This window comes from Polistes canadensis, unplaced genomic scaffold, assembly GCF_001313835.1.
Source record: "Polistes canadensis isolate GaletaPanama2010 unplaced genomic scaffold, ASM131383v1 scaffold_76, whole genome shotgun sequence".
In the NCBI taxonomy this organism is placed as follows: domain Eukaryota; kingdom Metazoa; phylum Arthropoda; class Insecta; order Hymenoptera; family Vespidae; genus Polistes; species Polistes canadensis.
In genome coordinates, this window is record NW_014569623.1 from 111,424 (window position 1) to 139,060 (window position 27,637).

Here is a 27,637-nt window from a genome sequence, read left to right on the forward strand (position 1 = left end):
ATTTTTAACAATATATCAGAGACTAACAAATTATTTTCTTTCGTGATAAGAATGAAAATCTTTATTAAATGATAATCAAGTTTAATATAATATAATTTCGTGTTAGAAATTTTTTTCACAATTGGCGGGAAAAAAGTTTTTAGGCTAGTTAGATATTAATCAATGATTTTAAAATACTCTTAACCAGAACTTTGTAAATTAATTATTGTCACAAATTATTATCTTACGAGTTATTCTTGTTAATCTTATATGTGTGTAACTTTCAAGTTATATATTAATGTATCGATTTTTTATTAAATAAATTCATTGTTTTCCACAAAATGGCGTATACATTTCGTTCTATTGTAAAGTGTCTCCTTATTGGCCAATAACATTTTTGATAACTGTTATCAGCTTTAACATAAAATTTCAAAGTAGTTTTGCTTGTTTTCTGCAGATCAAAGTAAAAAGAATCACTTTATGCAATCACCATTATTTGTTCTTGTATCGGTGTTTGTGAAAAAAAAAGAAACGTACATAATAATTTTTCTACTACTTACAATTAACAATATATTTGTTTTTATGTATTAACAGTTATTTTGTTATTATTTGCATATGACTTAATTTTTTGCTATAGTATACATTGAACTATAATCGGTTTATTCGTGATAACGCTAATATTTTCTTTGCTTTTTTAGTTTTATACATCAGAAACCTAAAATATGGATACGAAATTAAATAAAAATGTAAGAGTATAATAAAAATAAAAAGAATTAACTGAAATTAATTAATCTGAAGATTTTTTATTAAATTCTGAGAATCAGATGAAGATCATCGAATAGTAATTACCTGGCGGTGCATAAGTAGTGAAGAATCATCATCAAATGAGGAAAATTGAAACCAAATAATTGTTTGCCAATCTCACATGTATCATCCAACATGAAAAATAATTTATAACATTTAAAAAAAAATAACGTTTTAAAGATCCCAAAGAATCCTACTCGCGTGTAGCCTATTTTCGCGAAAATTATTTGATGATAAATTAATAAATAAAATAATGGATGCAAAGAGGTTTCAAAAATACATTACTTGAAATACCATGTGCATCTATTTTTAATTTCAAATGTTAACGATTTTATAAAATTCTATACTTAAGATTTTCTATACACAAGTACAAACATTCTAAGTCATTGTTACTTCAAAGTTACAATATGTATTAATTATATTTTTATTTTTAAATAATTGATAACAAATAATTAAAATTAATATAATATTATATATATGTTATTGTATGTATACGAAACAAAGATATTAAGAAAGAGGAAGATGATTGGTCGATGTTATCTCTCATTTGATATCAATTTCAAAACTTTCTTCAGAAATATTAAAGACTGATATATCATCTTTTCATTCTCAAAAAGCTTTCTTATCATCAATATTATCATTGTTAATAATACTTAATATAATTTTGAGATAAGGAGATAAAGACAGTTATTTTCCAATTGTTAGACATAATAACTGGATTTAAGGATCAAATAAATATGACATTTATATTGGAATAAATGTAATGGGATTTATTTTAATACTTTAATGTACCACATTATTACTTGTAATTATACTAAAAGAGAAACGATAAAGATCCATTTATAAATTTATTGTGTGTGTACATTATCACAGTACTTGAGATAATTTTTATATATTGTATATCCATTCATGCCACAATAACTGTTTTATTATTTAAATAATTATACTAATTAATAAAATGATTGAATCAAGCAAACTGGTCCTCTTTATTGGCCTAATAATTATATTGTCTAATAAATCCATACAGCTTTTTTGAGTTAATAAAAAAACAGGTTGGACATAGTTACCAATCCAATTTATTGGATAATAATTTAAATTTTTTGATATACTTAATTAGAACTTTTCATTATGTAAATTAATGTTGATTCATAAATAGAATAGACATTTATATTTTATTTTCAAAAGATCAATTACTATCATATCTGCATTTAACCAACAGTAAAAAATACATCTAATTCCTCTCTCTATATTAATGATTTTAAATATGAGGACAAGTAGAAGTAATAGTAGCAGTAGTAGCAGTAGAAGAAATTGTATAATTATATTGAAACAATTATATGAAATAACAATACTTAAATCAATAATAATTAACCAAACAAAACCCTATCATATACTAATAACTTTAAATAAAGAAACAAAGATGACAAGATCATATAAAAGTAGTAATAGTTAGAGAAATAGAATAACTGTAATAAAACAATTATACAAAATAACAATAATAATTATTGAATCAACAAAAGCAAACCAAACAAAACCCTATCATATACTAATGACTTTAATTAAAGAAACAAAGATGACAAGAACATATAAAAGTAATAGTAATTAGAGAAATAGAATAATTGTAATAAAACACAATTATACAAAATAACAATAATAATTATTAAATCAACAAAAACGAGTCAAACAAAACCCTATCATATACAAATGACTTTAAATACAAAAAAAAAACCAAAGATTACAAGAACAAATAGGAGGAGTAGTATTTTAGTAGAATAGAATAATTTTGATAAATAATAATTATTGAATCAACAAAAACTGAACCAAACAGAACCCTATCATATACAAATGACTTTAAATCCAAAAAAAAAAAAACAAAGACGACAAGAGCAAGTAGAAGAAATAGTAGTATTAGTATTAGTAGTAGTAGTAGGAGGAGAAATAGTAGTAGGAGGATTGGTTGGTGGTAACATGGGAGGCTGTAGAGTATGGTTGGTCGGGGTAGTCGGTTGGTCGGTAGATTGGTAGGTAGGAAACGTTTGCACATCCGAGCCCGGGCGTAACTATTGGAGCTATACACATGGTCTCTATGAGCTCGGAGGACGTAATTACGCGCGTTCTGCCAATATTGGTTAACCTTTCGAGGTTGACGCCGCGATATGCAAAGCCCCTAATGAGTCGCTCGAGTGGCCCCGGTGTCTAGTATTATGCGTTCCTCCTTGCAAGCCCCCTCCCTTCCCTTGCTTCACATCGTTATTACCTACTACCGTACGTATTCGACGATCCTCGTTCTCCCTTTCCTCCACCTCACCCTCCTAACTCTCCTTCTACCCCTATTTCCTACCCTACCCCCTTCTATCTTCTATACAAGTCGTATTACAGGACCTCGTATCGTCCTCCTCTACGTTCTCGCGAACACCGAGCGTGCTTTGAAATTCACTCTCACATTTTCTATCTATCTATCTATCTCTCTCTTTCTCTCTTTCTCTTTCTCGATACTCTCGAGAGAACTAGAATCTCCATGCCTTAGGGATTTAATTAAATTCCGCGACAAATACTACATGGAATGACCTCGGAGAAGAGTCTTCCTTTTGGCTTTTAGGATTTCCTACCAACCCCCCGTAACTAAAAGGTTCTTATATAACTGGGAGAGACGATGGTGTAAGGTCGAAGGTCTAAGATTTATGCTTTCCGAAGAATAATCTCTTAGTTTATGCTGGGGGTGGTATACTCTATGAGAAATGTTAACTGAAAACTCTCATAGAGGATATATACATATATTTTTATGTGTTGTTGTTGTATTATATTTATTATATTTTCAAATGAAGTGTATATAAGTTGGATTGCAATAACGTGTTGCTGAGTTTTATATCGTCAATAACAGTTTCCAATTGAATGTTCGTTCACGCATCTGCATTGGATCGAATGGTTCTCTCTCTCTCTCTCTTTCTCTTTCTCTCTCTGTTTCACTCTCTGTTTTCCGTTTCCGTTCGTTGGTTGGCTCATTCTCGCATATGCGAGGCAATCGCGTCGATATATCCGAGCGATTCTCTCTCTCAGTGCACGCAACGGTAACACTTAGTATGTAAATGACGTTGGGCGTCGTTCTGTGTGTGGATAATTGCACCACGACGACTACGACGACGACGACGCCAGGGGCCACGTGGGAGGCAGGCAGGCAGTCGAAATTGCGCATAGCAATGAAGGCTCTTTCTCTCTTTCTCTCTCGTTCGTAGATTGCATCTACGAACGGCGAACAATGTCGTATTTTTTTCGGGAACCCTGAAATGGCCGCTTATTTCCAACGAGAAAGAGAGAAATAATGAATGAGAGAAATAGAACGAGTAATTCGAATATCGAGTAGGACATTTTCAAATACTATTCTATATGTTTGTTTATTTTTTCTTATTTATCGAATGTTTTTTTCTGTTTGTTTTTGTTTGTTTTTATTTTTTCGTTTTTTTAAATGGATAATATTTATTATGCATTTATCTGATGCAATCCGGTTGCAAATTATGGATTTATTTTACTCTTTTTGTTTTAAATTATCATAATTGTATTCTCTAATTTTAATATACGGGATGGTTATTAAATTGAAGAATAAAATGAGTAAAATATGTCCACCATAATTATTAATGTATAATATAGTACCTAATTATTTTACAAATTGTTGATCTCAAAAATGTTTAAAATTATTGAATAAATTAATTTAATTATAGATCAGTAGTTTTTTGTAATATTTTTGATCAATAATTTAATTAAATTGTCAGTATTTCGAATTAATTATTACTGTTAAGTTATGATACAATTCTTACGCAATCCTAACCTAATTTTATCCCAATGAATAATTGTGACAAATTATTATTAATACTGAACAAAATATTCATACGACTTTATCATTTATTTTATAAAATACATTCAAATTTTTCTATAATATAATAAAACTCGTGTTCATTTCGTGTTGTATCGAAACCGTGTAAAACATAACCTAAAAAAAAATTCAAACTAGGCCTTTATTATTTCCTAATTATTAAGGGAATGAAGTTCGTTATATAAGGGTTGTTTAAATTTATTAAGTCATGCTATATGAAAACCGTGTAATTAAAATATCATATCGTAGAAAGATTGTTTTAATTGTTATATCGTGTTACATCAAATCTGCATACAGTATTAGAAAGGGGTTGAATGCATTAAACAAAAAGTGTTGAAATGTATTTATCAAATAAGAAACATTATTTAATCTAATTCCAAATTCTAGATAAACTTAAAATTAAGTTTAGTAAATACAAAGAAGTTGGGGTGGTAAAGGGGTAGTGATTTTAAGGAACACTTACCAACCGAATACAAAGTAAAAATATTTAAAAATATTTCAAAAGTAAATCAAACTTTAAAAATTTGTTTTTTTATTAAAGTCTAATTAAACTTAAAATTAAATTCAGCGAATAAAGGGAGGTACTTATAAAGGGTAAATAGCATTTTTCGAAGTATCATTAAAAGTCTCTTTCTTATAATATTTTTTTTACAACAGATAAATTCTTTATTACTTTTTAACACGATATACTAACATTAGTTGATTCTACTCTTAAATCGAGAACAAAGATAAGTAAAAATTATTTGTCTAATGAATCGATGTAACTAACAATGAAAGTAATTGTTGGATCATACTTTCTACGAAAGACAATTGAAACTTTGATGATACATGACTATTACAATCGAATTAATTGACGTGACAATAGATAGACAAATAGATGCTGACCGAATAATAAAGTTCAGTTAAATGTCATTGTTATCTATTTTTGACAACAACAATAAGAACAATATTTATGCATCTAAAAAGTGGAATGTATGTTCCTACATTAACCAAATAAAAATTATACTACATATTGGAAAATATTCAAACAAGTTACTTAAAAAAATAAAACTGGTATATTGCAATGTTTAATAATTCTTTAATATTATGCACATTATGCAGATATTATTTTTAATTTTACTTTATTTTATTTTAATTATTTTATATGTGTGTTAGCACAATGAATTTCTACGTTTTGTGTATAATTTGTGTCAAAAGTTTCTTATTGATTTCAACAATGAATTAATTTGTAAAACTTATATTGCAATAATTTGTAGATCAGATAATCGATGACGTTAATAACACTCAATTTATTCAATCAAAGCTGATATTAATTGTATGAAAATTCATAACCCACGTAAACGAAAATCCCGTTCCAACAAAGTTCATAAATATTTTCAAATAATATCTCCAAAATCAAATACCCGATCACACGGATGACCTAAGGAAGAACAGAATGGAAAAATTCCGAGTTTGTTAAATTTCGAAAATGTCAAACCCGTACTTCGTCGTTCAAACAACACAAGGATCGAGGCAAAAGTATGAGGGTTATTATTCTACGCGAAAGGTTTTCGTATCCTTAGCAGCCAACGTTTGTATCTTTATCTTATCCTCCCTCTGTTATTCCAAGATCTCTTCCACCCCCTCGTGCAAACAGTGGACGCGATTTCTAAGAATAAAAAAAAAAAAAAGAACCAAAACTCTTTGACTTCTTCTACTTCTTCAAAAAAGTAGAAGAAAATGTGAAAACGAGTGATTCCGTTCGTACTCTTTTTCCGTTACTTCCATTTCCGTATTCCTAGACAGAATGACTAGAAAAATCGATTGAGAAAAAACGATTACTAGGATTCCATTTCTTCCAGTGTTTCCTAGCGAGAGCAGGAAGAGTAAAAGGAGGAAATACTTTGAACGAATCGGGAGAAAAAAGAGGCCGATTTTATTGGCTTTGGAAGGAGAACGCTGCTGCTTTCTCGGTGGCCGCCTTTCCCTTGTCCTGGGGAGTTTAATAGAGGGTGAAACGCACACTCAAGCTTTCGAATCTTACGAACAATTTCTTCTACACAGTTTCCACCTTCATTCCTATCAATCTTCCATCGAAATCAAATCGTCATTCTTGGATCAACTACTGGAAAGAAATTCGAAAAAAGAACATTTCAGTGAGTTCGTTGGATTAAACTTCACTTCTTTCGTTAAAGTATATATATGATCACGTCATTTATTAAATGAACGATCACAAATATTAACAAAATTCTTTCATTCGTTTGACAATAACACCTATTCTCCAATTAACATTAAGTTGTTTTTCTTTGGAATTAATTGAAAAGATAACCTAAAAATCAAATAATATCATTTTACTGAACTAATCCAATTTTTTGTTTAAAGTCTATGATCAATTTGATAATACTAATGTTAAAAACATTCTCATTACTTTGATATTACTTGAAAACTTTTTATTCAAATAAAATTGTTATCCCTTAGAATTAATTTGTAAACAAAAAATCATAAAAAACAAATACAGAAATTTAACTTAACTGGTTCTATTGTTTTATTGCATTGTGAATCACATAAATGATAACAAAATAAACTACAAATTAGATAAATCTTTAGTTTTGGGTTCCTAATAAAATTAACAAGCAGAAAGTCCTAAACAAGAATCAATATAATAACTAACCACTCAGTTAATTTAATGTTAAAAAAAGAATACCTAAAAAATGATACAATAATCAAATATACATAGTTAGAATTGTAATCATGATTCATGAACAAGAAATCCTAAAAAACTAACCTCAAACAATATATATAATAAATATATATATATAGTTAGAATTGTAATCATGATTCATGAACAATAAATCCTAAAACTAACCTCAAACAATAAATCAATTTCTTTAGTTTAACTGATAACAAATTTACGAAACCTTTAAACCAGTTAAATATCAAAAGACCAGGGAATGATACAATGATCAAGCATAGTAAAAGTGTGTTGGGTTTGAAGACAGGAGAACGGTACAAAAGGAGAGAGATCTCATCGGGACATTTGTTACAGTCGACCCAGTTGGATCGGATCCGATAGGGAAGGATCATAAAGAGAAGGGAAGAGAGAGGTGGTAGTGTTCGTAGTATAAAGAGGAAGAGGAACATCTCCATTTGAATATAAGAAAGCAAAGCGTGCCTCTTATAAAAGAGTCCTCTCTTCTTTTGCTAAAACAGTTTGAGTGTGTCTTCCTGGAAAGCATAACTATTTTCGGAGAGAGAAAGATTTCGAATGTTGATAAGAACAAGAACAAGAATAAGAAGGAACCTGAACAAAATCAAAAGAAACGCAAGATGGGAATTCACGTTAAAATCTATACTCTTGACAATAATACACATGTAAATGTAATATAAGTATATTTGTTTAGACAATGTTAACCCCAACCGTGTTATAACACGATTAAGCCATTCCGTATTTTATAAAAACTATGTAAAGTTTAATAAAACAGTGTACTAGTATCATTTATGCTGTATGTATATTAGACAAGTTAATTCAATTGTATTATATGAAGAAAACTTATTGCAATTTTGTTAACACGTTATAAAAGGATTAGATATCTGAAAGCTTAAGTATTTCAAAATTAACCCTTTCAATGACGGAACTCGCCTAACAATTGTAATCACCGCATACGAAATAATTTGTCTATTAAAGTTTAACTATTTTAATTAAATAAAAACAAAAATGAAGAAGAAGATATTTCGTGCCAAAGAAAGATCGAAAAAATTGATAAGCGCACATATGCGTTCTTAGTCAACGCGAATTGCTTTCATTGAACGCATATATGCGCCCATATCATTCAAAGCATTAAAGTAAAAAAGATATATATAATAAAAAAAAACAAGAAAAAAGAGAGAAAACAAAATACAACCAACAAGTTTGCATTAACTCGTAAAAATATCGACATCAGATCACTGGTTCTGTATCACTGACAAAAAACCTTATACCAATATCTATAGTTTTTGTTTTCTTTTTTTTATTTATCGATGAGTCGTAATTTCGTGGGGCTTTATTTTATTTTTTTTTGGACGTCCATCGAACGATCCAAGGTTCGTTACGGTCCCTGCCTGACGAAATATCGTTCTCGGGGTTTTGGCCGATGTGTTTCTCACTATAATATCCCGCTACTATAACACATGCAACGGCCGGTTCGTTTCACGAGCAGGATAGATCGTCGATAGGTATTTTAGCCCTTAGTATATAATGGTTTTGATACTATATCTGTATATGTATTATACAGCACAAGCACTCTGTAACACATTCGCGTCGTTTCCTCGTGGGGTTGGGATGGTGTACTCCAGAGAATGTGTACGAGAGAGAAAGAGAAAGAGAGAGAGAGACAGAGTGAGTGGGTGAGAGTAAGAGGAAGGGATAGGAGGGTGGTGAGGGGGGAAAAGGAGTAGGAGGAAGTGGTGGAGGAGGAGGAGATCGATCGAATCGCCATTATGGCGAGTGAGTGAACTGAGCGCGTGAGCACCGAGGGTGCTCGATGGAATCACGCCACCGTTCGGGGGTTTATTCTCCGTATATATTTACCAGAGTATCAGCTACGACCTCCTCCAGGCTCACTCCTTACTCCCCCACCCCATATCTTACTTCGTTCACCGATAGAATATGTCCTTCTCTCTCTCTCTCTCTGTTTCTCTTTTTCTTTCTCACTGTTTCTCTTTGGAAGAGGGTGCGTAGAAGACTCCTGCGACTCTACCTACCTACCTCGAAGGGTGAGCCTAACGCGTCTAGGAAAAGCCTACGGAATTTCACCGTCAAAATCTGCGGGGAATTCGCACCCCTCCAAAAGTTACGCCACTTTTCCGCAACCTCCCTCTCTTACTTCTATTTGATATATATATATATACGTCAAGGATATTTATTCTTTTTTTTTCTTTTCCTTTTTATTTATAGAGAATAAACGTATATAGAGTGACTATGTAAAATATTCGGACATTAATGTATGACTAAGTTTAGGATTTTATATTTTGGTTTTTTATTTGAGCAAATTATTATGGTTAATGTTTTTTTGTTATTGATTTTTTKTATAAATCTCTTTGTCAAACTTATATAATTTTTCTTTTTTAATTTGGACAATATTTGTACATGTATACATATGTTTATTGCTACTTTATTATTATTATTTGGTATATATATAAGTCAAGGATATTTATTCTTTTTTTTTCTTTTCCTTTTTATTTATAGAGAATAAACGTATATAGAGTGACTATGTAAAATATTCGGACATTAATGTATGACTAAGTTTAGGATTTTATATTTTGGTTTTTTATTTGAGCAAATTATTATGGTTAATGTTTTTTTGTTATTGATTTTTTTTATAAATCTCTTTGTCAAACTTATATAATTTTTCTTTTTTAATTTGGACAATCCAATGGATTAAATATTTTGTACATATGTATATACATATGTGTATTGCTACTTTATTATTACTATTTATGCAATTATTTTTGTTATTAGAAGTTTTATTAGAAAATTGGCTAAAAATAAATGAAACACGTAATATATTTGTCGAGGTTTCTGCAAATCTTTAGCTAAATTTCGTCTATTACTACATTAAATAAATTTTGTAATATTTCGGAAACCCAGAGTGCATGATTCTCTAAACAAATGAACAGCAGACTTATTAAACAACTTCATCAAATCTTGAAAAAGCACACAAAAACCCGAAAATTTATTATATATACTTATAAATAAATGTTATTAACCTTTCGAACGCAACGGGCGCTTATATGCGTCTAACAAAAACAATCCGTGGAGACTACAAACGCATATATACGCTCGTCAATGGTTTTTTCTTTAATTCTTATCAAAATAGTTTATATTACCAATAAAATCATTTCATCTTCAACGATTGCAATTGTTAAACGAATTCCACACTTAATGGATTAAAAGTCTAATCAATAATCATAATTTTGGACCTTTTATTTTTGATGATAAAAGGGAACCGTTTATTTTCAGATACGGAGCAGGCTACGATTTAGCCGCGCGACGAAAAAATGCGACGAGGGAATCAACGGCGACCTTGAAAGCATGGTTGAACGAGCACAAGAAAAATCCTTACCCAACGAAAGGAGAAAAAATCATGTTAGCGATAATAACGAAGATGACGTTGACTCAAGTATCAACGTGGTTCGCTAACGCACGAAGACGTTTGAAGAAAGAAAATAAAATGACATGGGAACCGAAAAATAAAACAGATGACGATGACGATGCTGTGCTCACGGATTCGGAGGATAACAAGGATAAGGACGAACTTGCGAATGATAATCGAGGGGACAGAGTTGGCGATGATGCGAGGAGAGGTCTTGATGATAACGGTAAGATTTTTTTTTAATATTTTATATTGTTAAAATGATAATACAATATTATGCTATAGTGAATTTTCAAAAGAATACATTTTATCGAGATTTATGTTGAGGTTATGTAAGTACGAATTGGAATTATAAAATCAAAGTCAAATCTTGGAACTTTAATCGGTTTTTTTTAATGTATGTAACGTGCAATTATTGTAATATAATTATTTGTGATTGGTAATTAAAAATGTTAATGGTTAATTGAAATATTGATGATTGGATTATTTGAAATCATATAAGATCGGATAGTAACCTAAAATGTTTGTTCAATTGGTTTTTAAGGTATTGGGGATAAAATTGAAATTGTGGAGGACCGATTATTCATTTTTGGAACATTTACAAATCATTTTGATTTATGTATAAATAAAAGAATAATAATTGTTTAAAATTAACTGGAAATCTTGTTTATATTAAAGTAGGAGCTAATCAGTTTAATGTGTCAGATTTAATTTGATAAATTCAGTAATCGTTATTGAATTTAAATAAAAATTTGCATGGGGATTTAGAATAATCAAATTAATTATTTAAAGAAAAAGTATTAAAATTAGAATAGACCTAAGATGGCTAAAATTATGATTTTGCAACAATACAAAAAAAACATAAGTAGATCTCATTAAACTTAATAAATTAGAGAGTCAAAATTTCAGATTTTAGATTCTCAAGTCTACTTTTTTACATATCCCAATAATTTTACAATTGGAAATATATTCTCATTCACAGTAAATCAAGCTTGTTAACCCTAAATTGATATATCGATGATTGAACAATTTCCAGTTATATTTGGAATATTGAAATTGGATTTAATCTGTGTAACGAGTCAAGCTTAATTGGATGAATCCATTAATCGTTATTGAAGTCGGGTCAATTTACATAGTGAATCGGATTGATCAAATGAATCGTTTAAAAAGAAAGACTGATTGTATCAGCAGGATTGACCAGGGATTTAGAAGTTACAATAGTATTCCATGTTGACATAAAATAATACCAAAAAATATCAATTTTACAAGATCCTATTTAATGAAGACTATAATTAATTAATTATGAACATTTAAGAGTGATTGATTACAACAAAATTAAGGATTCCAGATTCTTAACGCATCGCGTGAAAATTTCAAGAATTTGTAGAATTTGTATTGTTGTTATTCAGCATAGAAAAATTTCAATAATAAACACTTTCAACAATTGTTCGTATATTCCAACATGACTATTATTTACAACGGATAAATACCTGACAATAAAACATCTTGTTTTCCACAAATAAAATCCAATTTGTATCCAAGTTTTCCAATATAAAACATAACCTGTCCAATGTAAATCAAAGAATCAATCAGTAAAGTATTATATATGTCCATTGAATAATACAAAACTACTAATTCGCAATATATTGATTCCCATTTGTTTCCTACATCTTTAAATTTCAAACCTAATCCCATTTATCCCCATGTAAATCAAATAATCACTCAACAAGTAAGGTATTAACATGAAAACATATCTGACCATTGAATAAATCAAACAACATAACTACTGGTCTTTTAATATATTACATCCAATTAGTTTTATACGCCTTAAATTTCCAATTTGACCAGAATCTTTAGTAAATCAAATACAAAGGATACAAGTCCAATAATCAACATAGGAAAGTTAATTTTATAACAAACTCGTAACAGTGTACATACGTATCCTTCGAAAAGGAACTATCATTCGATCCGACGTTTCGCGTGCGACTCTAAACCACAACCGTTATATCATTTTGAATTAGCATTTGTTGAAGACAAGAAAGAAAGAAATAAAGAAACAGAAACAGAAAGAGAATTCGCGATCTCCTTCGAGCCGGAATGTTGGTAGCGTGTTTACCTCGCGTGACTAGTTTCCCTGATATCGAGTACCCATCGGTCTCCGTTTCAGATATTGCGCAAGCATCCATTCCGTTCCACAATGAACGAATTCTCGTACGACCTCACCCTATATGGTTAAAGACCGACTGAATCGAGAAACGGTTCTCTTTCAAGTAGATCGAGTACGAGATTGAAGAAGTAGCTTAGAGCAATAGGTTTAAACCAGTAAACGGGATTCATCCATAGATGGTAGAACAATCTTAAATCCCAGATATATCCAGTAGTATGCTTGGAACGTCTTGTATTCAATTCAACTATTCTCAATAAAATCAAACGTTTTTATAAAACCCTCCCATCACCAAAGAACCGAAATGTAGTTGCTCTGTAAACTAAGTTTCAAGTATTACACGTTCAAAACTCGTGATCCTAATCGTCCCGCTAATTACAATGTCTAGATAATTGTATAAGAAAGGAAAATACCATACGTAGGAATAAATTGTCCGATTTCTTTTAACACGTTTACTGTCACGTCACCCGTATTCGGGTTCACAGTAAAGTCACTCGTATTGGGGTGACGCTTATTTGACTACTTGCGTAGAACTTTCGTATTTGTTTGAAGATATATATCGCAGAATAAGTAACAAAACTATTGAGTATTATTTAATATAAATTTAAATTTATAATATAATGTTCATTAGTATGAACTATTGTTATAAAAACTTTAAAACATTCGGATTAATACATAACGAAGTGTAGATGTTTTGTGTTTCGAATATTAAAATAAAAATAAAAATGTATGTCTACTTAAAGAAAAAAGACGCTGAACTGTAAAGATTAAGTTGCTGAAGAAGTCCCAATAAAGGGACGAAACGTTCAACTTAGTAAAATTAAGTTCTATTTCTTTTTTTGATGTCCAAATTCCCTTTGATACCTTCTTATTAAGAATTTTATTTTTGGATAAGAGAAACAACTGATTAAATTCTATACATAGCTGGGGTTAGTTGGGACAACTTGGACAATAAGTTATTGTTTTATTTAATTGGACTAATCCTAAGTCACACGAAATCAAACAAATACCATACCACTTTTATTATTCCTTTTCTATCTCTAATTTCTAACACGTACGATCTATTCCATAGATCCCTTGAACCCTCCACCACCATCAGCCCCACCACCACAGCCACCACCTCATTCTCTTTCACTTTTATCTGTTTCCCTATAAATCTCATCCCCCAGTAGTTCTGTTAGAAAGAAAATTCTTTCTCATTCTCGTGCGTGCCGCAGGAAAGAAGGAAGCTTATGGGTTAGACGATTCGCGGGAGTCCAATGTAAGAGTGAACAGGACAGGAGGCATACTATATCGTGGGGGCGGACATAATAGTTCACATGTGGGTAAACACAGTGACGGGTTGCGGGTTGCCGCGCAAAGAGATTAATGGCCTTCGGTTTGGTCCTCCATCCTCACCCCTCTCTTACTCAGTATTCCCCTACCAACCATTTCACCATTCCACTCCTCATACCCCTCTACACCATAGTGGAAACGTACGGGCCGTACGGTAACGTACTCCTATCCGGGTGTCGTCGTAGCTACGAACAGGGCTTTGCGCGCGCGCACTAACTAACACGCATTCACTCACTCACTCACTCATTCACTCACTCATGCAGCTACTAGTCAAGTCTACTCTATCGGTGAAGTTTTGTTGTGTTGGTGAGGGTGCGGCCAGGCTGAGTAGCCATCCATAGGAGCATGTATGCTACGTGCCACAAGCTCTCAGTATCTATATGTTATATAGTATATATATATATATATATATATGAACTTCTATGTACTCAGGAATATATGTATTATGTGTATAGTATGTGCATGTGTTTATAAGTGTGGGGATATACATGGGACGACAGCAGTGGTTCGAGGTACGGTGATGTATCGGCGCCCGCGGCGAGACGAATGGTACGGACCCTCCTATGGCCACCATTACCCCACCGCACATTGGCCAATATCGGCTCTCCTGCTGTCCTTCTCTCTATCTATCTATCTATCTCTATCTATCTATTTCTCTCTCTCTCTCTCTCTCTCTCTTTCGTTCTCCCTTACTGTTCTGATCATCTAGGTATCGTCCGGCTGCGTCACGATTCCCCCCTAACACGACACTTCCATAGGAGTTACGTGATTTTAGGAAAAATCTCTTCATTCCTTTTGATTTACTGATATAGGAATAATATGGTCAACTTGTTTCTATATGTTATTTATTTTTTGTGGATATTAATCGGGTCTAAGATTGTTTACCCCTTTCCCCAAAATAGTTTGGAATTATTTATATTTTTAATGTATTCAAGGTTTTATCATAATCGGACCGAAATTTTAAAGCAACCCAATTATCAGGGTTTATTGAGACACTTTGTGTATTACTGATTGGAAGGTTTATTTATTTATGGGGTAAGGGGGGAATTGTTGGAAATTGTTCGTGTAGATTTATATATTTTTATTCAATTTAATGTTATTCAATAAAACGCATTTTGGATTATGCGAAACAATAATTGATATTCAATTTAATATTTTTGTTAATTAAAGCCAATTTTGAACAAGTAGTTTGTTTTATATTAATAATATTATTCAACTGGAATTTTTTGGATATAATCTAATATATTAACAATATAAATCGGATTTATATTTACTAATGACATGTGCTTTTTAATGCAATGCAATTAATTTCAACAGTTTTTTTAATTAATTGTTGAATTATACATTTATATTATGACACTCTTTAGATTTTCATTACGTCATATAACCTAACTAATAATCCAACTAATATTTAATGTAATTCACTTACACATTGATACTTATCATACCACTACAACTAATAATCAAGCTTAACAAAAACTGGGGTTAATACAAATACACATGTTCATTTAATCTCATTATCACAAAAATGAAAAAATATTTGATCCCCCCCATTCACCATAACATTTACCTATCCTACAGATAAGAATATTCCAAAGTAAAATAAATGAAGTTAATGGAGATGGGGGGGGGGGGGGGGACGTTATTAATTAAGAAAAATAAAAAAAAAAGGAAAAAAGGAAAATAAATGAGAATAAACGATGAGTATAATGAGTAGGTAATTCCGAGAAAGTAAGATAGTCTGGCTATGGCGATAATTAATGAGAAACCTTAGCCGGTAAACGTGCGAGCAAATATTTGCAGACTACTCGAGATCGTTGTCCTACACGCTCATGCTTATAGTGGCTTTTGAGTAGTAGGAAATTCAAAAGGGGGAAGAGAAGACCATCTTTGTGCTCATGAATTTCTACGCCCATGTGATACTACCACCGGACTCGGTAAAGTAGTAGTGGTCACTTTAAGCACGTGCCTGTAGTAGTAGTAATACCTACCAGAAGAGGGTTGAAAAGTTTCGCGAGTTATACTAGGATATATTTGACGAACGGGAAGAGGGGGGGGGGTCTGCCTTTTTAAAGTTTACCCTGCTGGTATAAAACCAACGTTACGTATCATTAAATTTATTCAACCATTACGTTTTTCTTCAACACAGTAAAAAAAAAAAAAGAATGGAAAACCATTAAATTAAGTATTTTATTAACGATATTAACACTTTCTTTATTTTTTTCCAACGGATTATATCAATGAACATATAAAAGAATCTAGATAAACGTTTACGTACACGGATTAAAATCATTTTATTCGTCAATAAAACATTTAACGATCGTACCACCACCACTACTAGCCCCCTTTTAAAAAGAGAAATCCAACGTAAAAATAAATCTCTATAGTTAAAGTTGTATTATACGGGTACATACAACTCGTAGTATCACGTGTATGCATAATAGTTTGGTTTACGATACAAACGATTCGAGTAAGTTGAATGAAATTCACCCGATCGAGATATCAGTCGGTGGTCTGGCGCGAAGATTATGAGATTAACGGCTGATAAAAGAGGGTCAAAAGTTAAAGAGCCACTTGTGGACTCGACGTTAGTATCTATTTAGTTGCCCCATAAGGTTCTCTTTATAAAGGGGATGCTTGCACCCTAAGCTTGATCTCACTTTCTCTATTGCGTTTCTCTTTCTTTCTTTCTCTCTCACTTGCTCTTGTTCTCTTGCTGTTGCTGTTGCTCTTGCTCTCGTTGTCTCTCATTTCGTAGTGGCAGCAGCAGTAGCAACGGCAGCCCCTTTCCAGCTTGGGAATTATCGCTTGACGACCCATCAAGTAAACCCTCTGCCGACTCATTCGAACCTCTTAATGAAATTCTCACCCCTGACTGACTGGCTTGGCTCGATGGCTGGATGGTTAGCTGGCACAGACAGCAGGAACGATCCTAGAGTGCCCCAAGAGAGTTCAGAGAGGGATCGAAGAAGGAGAAAAGAGAGATTCCTTGTCTCACTCTTTCTAACACGCACACACACACACACTCTTTCTCTAACATTCTGTCTGTCTTTTTCTGGGTCGGCTTCGGTGCCTCAAGGGAAAGTAGAAATCTCTCGCGCCCAAAGTGGTTTGAAGGCTTCACTCCCTACTTCTTCTTTTTCTTTTTTTTTTTTTTTTTTCACAGCATCCCTTACAGCTTTACTATATAAGGGTGTGTTAGGAGAGAAGAGACCCTTCCAAAACACGCGAGCCCCGCAGGATGACTCGTCCTTTTACTACTCTTATGTATCACTTTCACACCAGGGATTATAAACCATTAACGATGATACTCACTCAGTGCATTATACGCGTGTCTAAATCACATTAACTGTTCTCATCATATTTTTTAAACCGTAAATATTATTTAAGATAAGTTAAAGATATGATTGGGAGGGAGGGAGTGATATTTGTTTGTGTTAATTTATTTATTGAAACGATGTTAATTGATTTATTCGACAGAACCAATGAGACACGTCAAAGCGGAACACCTTCAACACGATAAAGATTTAGACGACGAGGATGATCTTGATTTGGAGGAAGATCCGCGAGGACGAGAGCTTCCTTTTCATCATACGATGCAACATCATCATCATCATCATCAAGGTTATGGAACGGATGAACATATGAAGGACGAGGGTATAAAAACGGATTGCAGTGGAGGTGGTGTACCAATTCCAGCGACTAAACCGAAAATCTGGTCGCTGGCGGATACGGCAGCTTGTAAAACACCGCCACCACCTTCTCACCCTCATCATCAACAATATCATCATTTACATCATCAACAACATTACGCTCAGCAACAGCATCACCTTGGAAATCAAGTACACCATCATCACTCGCAACAACCTTGGTTAGGACCAGGTGGTGGTAGTGGTGGTGGTGGTGGTGCCAATGGCGGTGGTGGGGGTGCTGGAGGTGGAAATTTGGGTTCCTCTTTCGCATTACCTTCTTCAGCTTCCATGAGTCCTTCGGCGGCAGCGACGGCACCTTATTCAACTGCAGCTGCACGATACGGTGGTTTCCTTTCAACCTCATCCGGTGGCCAACTTCATTACAATCCTAATTCCTCGTCTGGTACAACATCATCTGCATCCTCTTCCGCTGCCGCGGGGTTTCCAGAAGTTGGTACGGATACCCCACCTCAGACACCACCCAATATGAAGGTGGCTACTCCGAATGGGGTGATCCAACCACCACCAGCAGGCTATTGCCCTACTGGGAATACCAATCAGACGAGCAACGGGAATCCTAATCATTACGCAACCACTCATCCTGGTGCTGGGGGTTATTTATCTGCTACGTCTGGACCTGCTGGTGGTGCTTCCTCCTTTGCATCGAGACTTCAAACTTCACCGCACAAGGATTTCTCACCGGCGGGACAAAATTCAATTCTTCATCAACACCAAACCACTGCCAGTTTACCACCAACAGAAGCTACTACAGCGTTTAAACCCTTCTACAAAGGGTAAGGAGTCTTATATTTTTCTAATCAACTATTTTTCTATTATGATTGTTCTTTAAAATAAGTTTACATTTATTTTGATGATGTTTCAGATCACAATCTATGGGTAGTGGGTTCGTGTCGCCGGTTTAAGAAACATCCTAGTGACTCAGGAAAATCTTCGCTATCTCTCAAGGTGAGTTATCAACGGAAATGTACAATCGATAGGTCGTAGGGTTATATATGAACAATCATTTAACGAATTTCGAATATTAATCGTTGTGAACATTTATTAACGGTTTATGATAATGATCGATACGTTTTCTCCTACATTCCACGTAATCATTTAATCGCAAGCGATTAATCCTCGTTAGTAGAATTAACTGTGCAATGTTAAGCTTTTATAATATTATGTTATTTCAAAGTTAGAAATAAGAGAAATACGTGCATATTAGATTTAATTATATTTTAATTTGTTAATATAAGATTAATCGATAATTCGTGCGTGAAGTTTTTAATATTTTTGTTAAGTCTAAATAATAATTAAATGTAGGTTCAATGAAATTGTATATATTGTAATATGTAACCGATTCTCGTAATATCCTATCGCAAATTTTTATTGTGAACGTCATCAGATTTTAGAAGAAAAAACAATTCTTTGAATAAGAATTTATTGTCCGTTTAATTTAACAACAAGTTTTATGATCTTTTCGAGATCTCTACTTTGTTTCGTTAAATATTTACCTTAAAAAAAGAATGAACAACAAAAATAATTGTAACTGTTCACAATCAATAAATAATAAACATTTATTTATTGTTAGCACCATTGACCAAGATTTATTTTTCTTATTTAATCGATATAAGGTTTCATCGTTATTTTCAGACAAACTTTTATTCTAAGTCAAGAATAAGAGAATAACTGACGTTTGTCTGCAATATTTCTTTACTTTTAAAAATAATTGGATTATACAAGGTTGAGAAAAAAAAAAGGGATGAACATCATCAGATATTAAACACGAATACTTGAATTCTGTTTATTTTAAAACCCATCATGAAACTCTTTCGTTATGTTGTTTTAAGATTTTTCGTTCTACTTTCGTAACATTAAAATCATACTTGAACACAACTGTGCTAACCATCGATAAGGAATAAATAATCATTTATTATTAGCATCACATTGACCAACATATTTATTATTTTTCATTTAATGAATAATTTCAAAATTAATCGCACAGGGCTCATTCAATTTCATTCAATAGAAATTCATATTTTATATAAATGTGAACAGAAAACAACAAAAATAATTAAAAAAACGGATATCATTCGTTGGACTCAAAGAGTTAACTAACAAAAAGGAAAAGAAAATTTGTTTGATCATAAAAAAAAAGAGACATCAAAATGAAAACTAGAGATTCTGTTTACCTAAAAAAATTCTGACAACAGTCCCGATTCATATTATCATTTGGTCATGTCAGTTTTACCTCTGGTAGGATTCCGAAAAAAATCATACTAAGGACATAACACAACAACAGTTGACGATGACGACGATCGATAAAGAATTAATATCCCAGTGTGTGAGCCGTCGATTGGTCGTTAGCCTGAGATTCTCCCGTTGAAATAATAATAGCCAATGTTGTGTGGGGTATTGAGTAGCGCGTGGGCAGTCGATGGAGGGCGAGAAAAAAATAAAAAGAAATAGAAAAAGAAAGAAAAAGGTAAAAAGAAATAAAGAAAGAAAGGAAGGAAGAAAGGTTGAGAAAAAGAGAGAGAGAGAGAAAGAATCTCTCGCCACCTTCTTGACAGTGACAAATGAACGGAGATTTCAATCAGTGAATGGAATCACCGTCCTGGACTAGCTTCGTCCTTCTCTTACACACGCATGATACACGCGTAGGTCCTTGCGTGCGTGTAACGCTTGGGAACACTATACTCGGACACACCTCAACCTGTCGCGTTAGTAACCGAACGAACGACTTCAGCGGCTGGCTGGTCCAACACTCTCTTCACCTCACCTTTCCACTCTTCTTCTTCTTCTTCTTCTTCTTCTTTTCTTCCTCTTCTATCCTCTCACCAAGGAGATACCTTTCGATGCGACGAAAGACGATCGGATTTGAAAACGTACAGTTCTTCCTTTCTCTCTCTTTCTTTTTCTATTTCTTTTGGTTTTGTTCTTTCTTTCTTTTTTGTGGTTCCCGTCTTATTCCGAATTTCTTCTCTTTCTTGACGTTCCGTTATTCCAATATTTTTTGAAGTTTATACCTCTTAACGCGCATCGAAAGTGAAATTTTTGTTGCGCGCGCATCTTGCAACGGAAGCATGAAGTTAGCCGTTAAAGGGAGTTCGTTAATATGAAGTTAGCCGTTAAAGAATATATTTTGTATCGGATTACTTTTATTTCATTCACTTTTCTTAATTGAATGAACAATTGAATTGATAAATAATTCATGTTACGTGTTTATTTGAAAATATATTTTCGTATATATTATTTACAGATATTATTGGAAATTATTATTTCATTTAGTTTTATTATAATTTATATGATTCATAAGTGACAACTTTTTTTTATTTTTCGCTTTTATCTCTTCGTTAATAGATTTTGTTTAGGAATTTTTTATCGAGAATTTTACGTGTTTACCGGTTGTTTCGTTATAAATTATTATTATTACGTATATTCGTTATTTTTTTCTTTTCTTTTTTTTTTCTTTATTTTAATGTCACGTGTGATAGTTTAAATAATATTTTTTTTTTCTTATTTAATTATTTAGTGTTGCATCAACTGCTTATAAGGTTATTAGCCCAGAAGAAAACTAGATAAAATAATTGGTATGTATCGAGTCGTAAAATAATTTTTTAACTGTGAGTATAATTTATTTTTAATTGCTTTCTCTTAAAATCTTTGTTTTAAAATCATTAATTAATTAATTAACGGAATATAAAATATCAGGATATTTTAGTATTCGATTGTGTTCTGTTTAAAAATTTCGATAAACATTTTTTTACAACCATTTATAATTTGTATTTCCTAAAAATTACTGTTATATTATTTTTATAACAATATAAACTAATGAAATAAAAATTTTATTCTCAATATAAAAATAATAACATTGAATTTTATTTTATTTTTTCCGTATTACAAAGAATAAAATGTTTATTGAAGTCAGAAGTTTCAGTATTTCATGTTTAACCAACCAACATTGTATGAAAATTTTAATTTTTCAAAAATACAAATAATATTTATAGAAAAATCCAATAAGTCAATGTATTGAAATCAATATGTTTATAACAATTGAATAATTCATCTGCCATTTGAAATGTAATTATAATAATAGAAAATGGAAACAAAGAAAATATAAGTGCATGGGATGTAAATCAAGTGGAATCTAAGATAATTCAAAGAAAAATTGCGAAGTGGAAAAGAGAATCGTAAGAATTGTTCCCTCGTTTCCTTACAAACGATAGGACGATATTCTCATCTCCAGGGTTTACTCTAGCCGTTCGTCTTTTCCCAAACCTCTCGAGAAGTCCCCATAAAGTCAAGTCTTCTACATCGTTCCGAAAGGGGTTATCTGATTCAGTTCAATTCGAATTGACTATGAGTTAGAAAATAAATTACTTTTTGATGCATTCCAAAATCCAGAATAAGAAATCCACGAAAAAGAGAGAGATACTTCTAGAAATTAAAACGGAATCTTTAGAAATGCATAAAAAAAAACATGAAATTAAAGAAGAAATCAGAGTAAGTTGATTTATTTGATCGAAATATTGGTTAGCAAAGAGAATTAATTTGATTTTTCATTGAGTCAATTGAAAATAATTTAATTAAATTTTATTATTTGAATTTTAAATAAACATTTTTCACATTTTTTCGTATGTATAATATTACATAACCTCAAAATGATCACTTTAGTAATACAAACATGTAAAGATAAATAATTGAAGAGTATTTGACTATATTTATTAATTAATTTTATATATTTTACAAAAATTGATAAAATAAAACACGGAAAACATTAAATAACTTTGCAAAATATATAAACGATAAAAATATTTTGATTCTATCAAATAAAAACATTACCTCAATTATTTTCTGTATTTAATATAACCTCAAAATCTTTTACTTGAATATCAAATCAACGTAATATTAAATCATCCAAATAAATTTCAGCTATAAATAAATATCTAATAAATTTCATAAAAGATTACCAAAATTAGAAGCTCCAAAAAAAAACATAACACATTAATAAACCTTCTAGTATAAACCGTAGAAACATTACGATTCCATCAAATAAAAATTACCAAAATAATTATTCTTTCAATTGAGAATTATATATCAACGTAAATAAAAACAATAAATATTTCGAATATACCCAATCATATTAATTAACGAACCAAAATTCCTCCTTACCAATTTGAAAAAAAGAAAAATGTCAAAATAAATCTCAAAGAAAAAACAAATCAACTCAACTTAAGTATACCACCACACCCCGTTCAGTTCTACCAGAAGGAAAAAATGATTCCAACAATAACATAGATCAGTTGGTAGACGTTAACAGGATGAAAGTGGACAAAGATCGGCCTTGTCTCACCTTTCACATTAGAGATCTCGAGCGAAACGAGGTGACGACGAAGATTCGCTTGAATCTTTTCCTAAGAGTCGGCTTCTGCAACGCAAAACTCGTCGTGGATTGGGATGGACGTTGTTGCTTTCGTAGGATGGCAAAAGTCAAGAGAGTAAGAAAGAAAGAAAGAAAGAAAGAAAGAGAAAAAGATAAAAAGTAAGCAAGAAAGAAAGAAAGAAAGAAAGAAAGAAAGAAGCATCCTTTCGGAGGGAGCCGGGTGTTAGCCGGTACTCCCTTATCTCGTGGCGATCTGATCCTAATTTATAGCCGCGTCCCAAATAAACTAGTTTTCGCTGTCGTCACCTCTTGCCTCTTCTCTTATCCCCCAAACCCCTCACCTTTCAGTATCCCAACGCGGAGAGACCGTTGTTGGTTCCTCGTGCCTTGGTCGCTTATAATGCTACTCTCCTCATCCTTCTCAAACAAACAAACACACATGTACACCCCATATACACATAGTTACACATAAACACTATCTTTCTTTCTCTTTCTTTCTTTCTTTCTTTTCCACATTCAAGCATCTTGATCTTTCATCCTCTTCCCTGTTGCCCCTTCGTTTTCCTACTATACAAACGGACAGGTATACGAGAGCATAAGGACCAAGTTGCAGTAGAGTGCCTTTGGCAGCACCTACCAAGTAGAAGACTATCTTCTTTCCTTTGCTCCTCTTCTTACTTTTTTGTTTTTTAATTTTTTTTTTTTATTTTCTTTTTTTTTCGTCTCTTCTTCCTTTCGATCGAAAACAAAAACTAAGGGAACCAAAATAAAGGAAAAAAGAAACACAAATAAAAGGTGAAAAGAGGAAGAAACGTCCCTAGGACGTCCAGCCCTGTAATTGGCAATTAGCGTGAGGATATTTAATTGCCATTAGGGTAGATGGTGGGCTGGCTTGGAGAACCTCAACCTCAGTTACCTTACCTTACCTTACCTTACCTTACCTTACCTTACCTTCCTTCCTTCCTTTTGACCCAAAGCACAACTCAACACCTTACCTCTTACCATATTTACACGATCTCACTTTATCTGCATAAAATTCGCGACCACCAGTCGGGAAGCAACATTCGGGAACGGAACGAAACTCGTCCCGAGTACTTCGGAACCAAGGAGAAAGGATAGCCGATCTTTTTAACGGCTTTAAGATTCCAGGAGGATTCAGGTGTCTCCTTAATAAATCCTACCAACCGTTCTCGCGATTCCTACCCTCTAACACCCCCTCCCACCCATCTCAAACCCCTTCCTCCCATCCTTTGCTCAGCTCCCCACCCAGTATCCCCCACTTCTCCACTTTCCTTTTCTTTCCATCCACATTTATTTCTGTTTTTTTATTTTATTCTTCAGTTAATTCGAAAATACTTTTGGGGATAAAAAGAGGATCTGATACGTTCGCGTTTTTGGAATTGTCAATGTTTTAACGAAAACAATTGACGGTGTACTTCTTTGTCCTAGATTCCCATTTTTGTTTAGCCTCGAAATGAAAAGAACTTTGCTTGCACGTTTGTTGTTGTTTAGTCCCCGTTTTTTTAGGTTTATTACACGTTTTAACAGAAGATCGTGAGATTTGTTTACCCCAAAACGGTAGCCCCCAAAGGGGATTTACCTTGCGTTCCGTTTCCTTTCCTCGTCTTCTTTTCGTTTCTCTTCCTTTCTGTTTCTCATGTTTTGTTTCGCAAAGCATCGCTAGCAGACGACTTTTGCTTGCTACCTGCGTAACCGGAGAACTTTCAATGCTCGGGGACCACCGTTTTGCATCCGGCTCTGCCTGTCCGAACGATTACTTATTATTTGTTTTATATTATACGTTCTTTTCTTTTTTGTTTTATTGAATTGATTTTTTGTTAAAACAAAAAAACCAAAAGAAAAAAAAAACAAAAAAATGATGGATAGGTTTTTTTTCGGCAGGACGTTTTTTGTGGTTTGTCGTTTTATTGAATATTTTCTCTTTTCCTGATGGATTTATTTTCGACACTGTTTATGTTTGTTAATAAATTTATATTGGTATGTTTGTTTAATATTTTAGGACCCAATCTGTCGTAGAATTAAAGACGTATATTTGCATTAATGATTAATTAATTTTTGTACAAAAAAAAATGAATGAAAAAAAATGATGCAACGAATTTAACATCACGGTATCGAATTCATTTCAATGTATGGTACTTTTGAAATTTTAGTTAAAATTTGTTAGGATCCAATGTATTGAAAACTTTTCTTTAAAAATTCTTATTGATAAATTATTCAATTTTTTGATCAACAATTTTATTCTTCGATTTTCATTATTCAAAATTCGATTACAAGGATCGTTCTTATTTGAAACACACGTAATCGCGTTGCAAAATATAAATGAATTAACGTATCAAATAATTTCTTATACAAATGTTTATTAAGAATTCGTATTCACTAGACTTTAAATAAAAAAAAAAACACAAACCAATAACTCATCTATAATCTCACATAGATCTTCATCGATCAATAAAATAAAATCCAGAGGAACTTAATCCTTTCCAAAAAAAAAAAAAATAAAAATAAAAAGAAAATAAATTTACAATTCTCACACATATTAGATCACACGTATCAAATAAATCATATCTCATATAAACTATGCATAATCCTATAAAACGTGAATGAAATAACATCCAATGGTATCTCACACTTTTTCTATAGATAAATCAAGAAATTCCATCTGGAAATTTGGAATTCGTATAGAAAAAAAAAAAAAAAAGTAAAAAGAGAAAAAATAAACGAACACACGGGTTAACACGAAAGCAAAAGTATCGTCCGAAAACGTATTATCAGTGACGTAAATTAATCGATCTTACACGTTTTATACAAACTTTTAATAATTCCACCAAACGTGACGATTTTCACGCCGCACGTTCAATATAATAACAATAATAATAATAATAATAATAAATTTCCGATAACAAGATAAGACCGTAGACGCACACGTCACACGTTTCCTGTTTTTATTAATAAAGATATAAATTATTCGCATTAAAAAGAAAGTGAAAATAGGAAAGAAAGAAAGAATGAAAGAAAGAAAGAAAAAGATCGATAGATATTCGTGTCGACGTTTTACACGATCAATATACATACTATACTTAAAATAATCATACGATGAATGAATAATCACGATTATTGAACTAATCAAAACTAATCTATAATACTGTTTATCTCTAGCTCACTTATTATTCCTATATTCTCATTTTATTTCTATAATTTTTTATTTCTAATTTATTTTTTATTTATCATATCTTTCAACGGATATCATTATCGCATAGTTGTTAGAATAACACATGGTGTACCTTGTCGAGAATAATTGTTATTAACCATCCAGACGTTTAGAAGCTTTTATTAAGATAACGATCATATTTGACTGTGTGTGTGTGTGTGCTCGTAATTTCACGTACGATTCTCATCCGTGATATACGTCGGTTGGTTTACGTTCGAAATAGCATATGTTTTAACACACATACACACATATGTGAATGGATATTAAAGTATGTAAAAGTATAAGTGAAATTCATTTTATTGTCCCCCACCATTGTCTGACGATTAATCTGAAATTTTTATTTATCTTTATCTTTAACCATAAAATATATTTAAGGTGTTAATATCACGGTTGTGTATAGTTCGCGTAATATTCGTATTAGTTTTTTTTTTTTTCTTACTTTTTTCTATTTAGAAAAATCTTTTACAAAAAATGAAACGAATGTGATACTTACATTTTATGTTACGTGTGTAAATATTAAATTTTTTTATCCTATTTGACATGGTGTATATTTCAAAACGAGAGATGGGTTATTTCTAATGAGTATGTAAAAAGTTTTTTAAACTGGTAGTCTTATCGGTGCAACATGAAATTTAATTGATTTTGTATTAACAAATGTGTACTTTTCAAATGATTTGTTGGTTTACAAAAGATAGTGTTTGTAAGAGAGAGAGAGAGAGAGAAATGATTAACGTTTTAGTGTGGTATTGAGTCTCGCAACGTTTCAATAATTTTTGGGAGACATCCGTTAGAGATAATAACGAATGGATTTATAAAACAGGTTCTTTTATTTTTTTTTTCTATTTCTTTTTTTTTTTCCCCCAGTGTCGCGTGTCCCTATTAAATTTCTTCGAATCGATGAGCTAACTTTTAGTTTCTAGTAATTCTCTCTTTTTCTTTTTTTTGGTTTTCTTTTTTTTTCTTTTTTCTTTCTCTAATTTATTATATTTTTATATTATTTCTGCATTTATATTTGATCGGTATAAATGAATAAATATATATGGGGGTATTATAAATATTATATATTAATT

General features: G+C 32.0%; 1 protein-coding gene across 2 annotated transcripts in view; it reads left to right on the top strand.

Annotated features, from left to right (window-relative positions):
- The window catches only part of LOC106786553 (homeobox protein araucan-like), a 145,261-nt gene that overhangs the window by 109,564 nt on the left and 8,060 nt on the right, over positions 1–27,637 (top strand). For both annotated transcript variants that reach the window (XM_014748059.1, XM_014748060.1), the window contains exons 4-6: positions 10,629–10,987; positions 17,741–18,746; positions 18,836–18,918. In XM_014748059.1, the coding sequence (XP_014603545.1) occupies positions 10,629–10,987; positions 17,741–18,746; positions 18,836–18,875 (1,405 nt within the window). In that variant the 3' untranslated portion in view covers positions 18,876–18,918. The remainder of the gene's footprint in view (positions 1–10,628; positions 10,988–17,740; positions 18,747–18,835; positions 18,919–27,637) is intronic.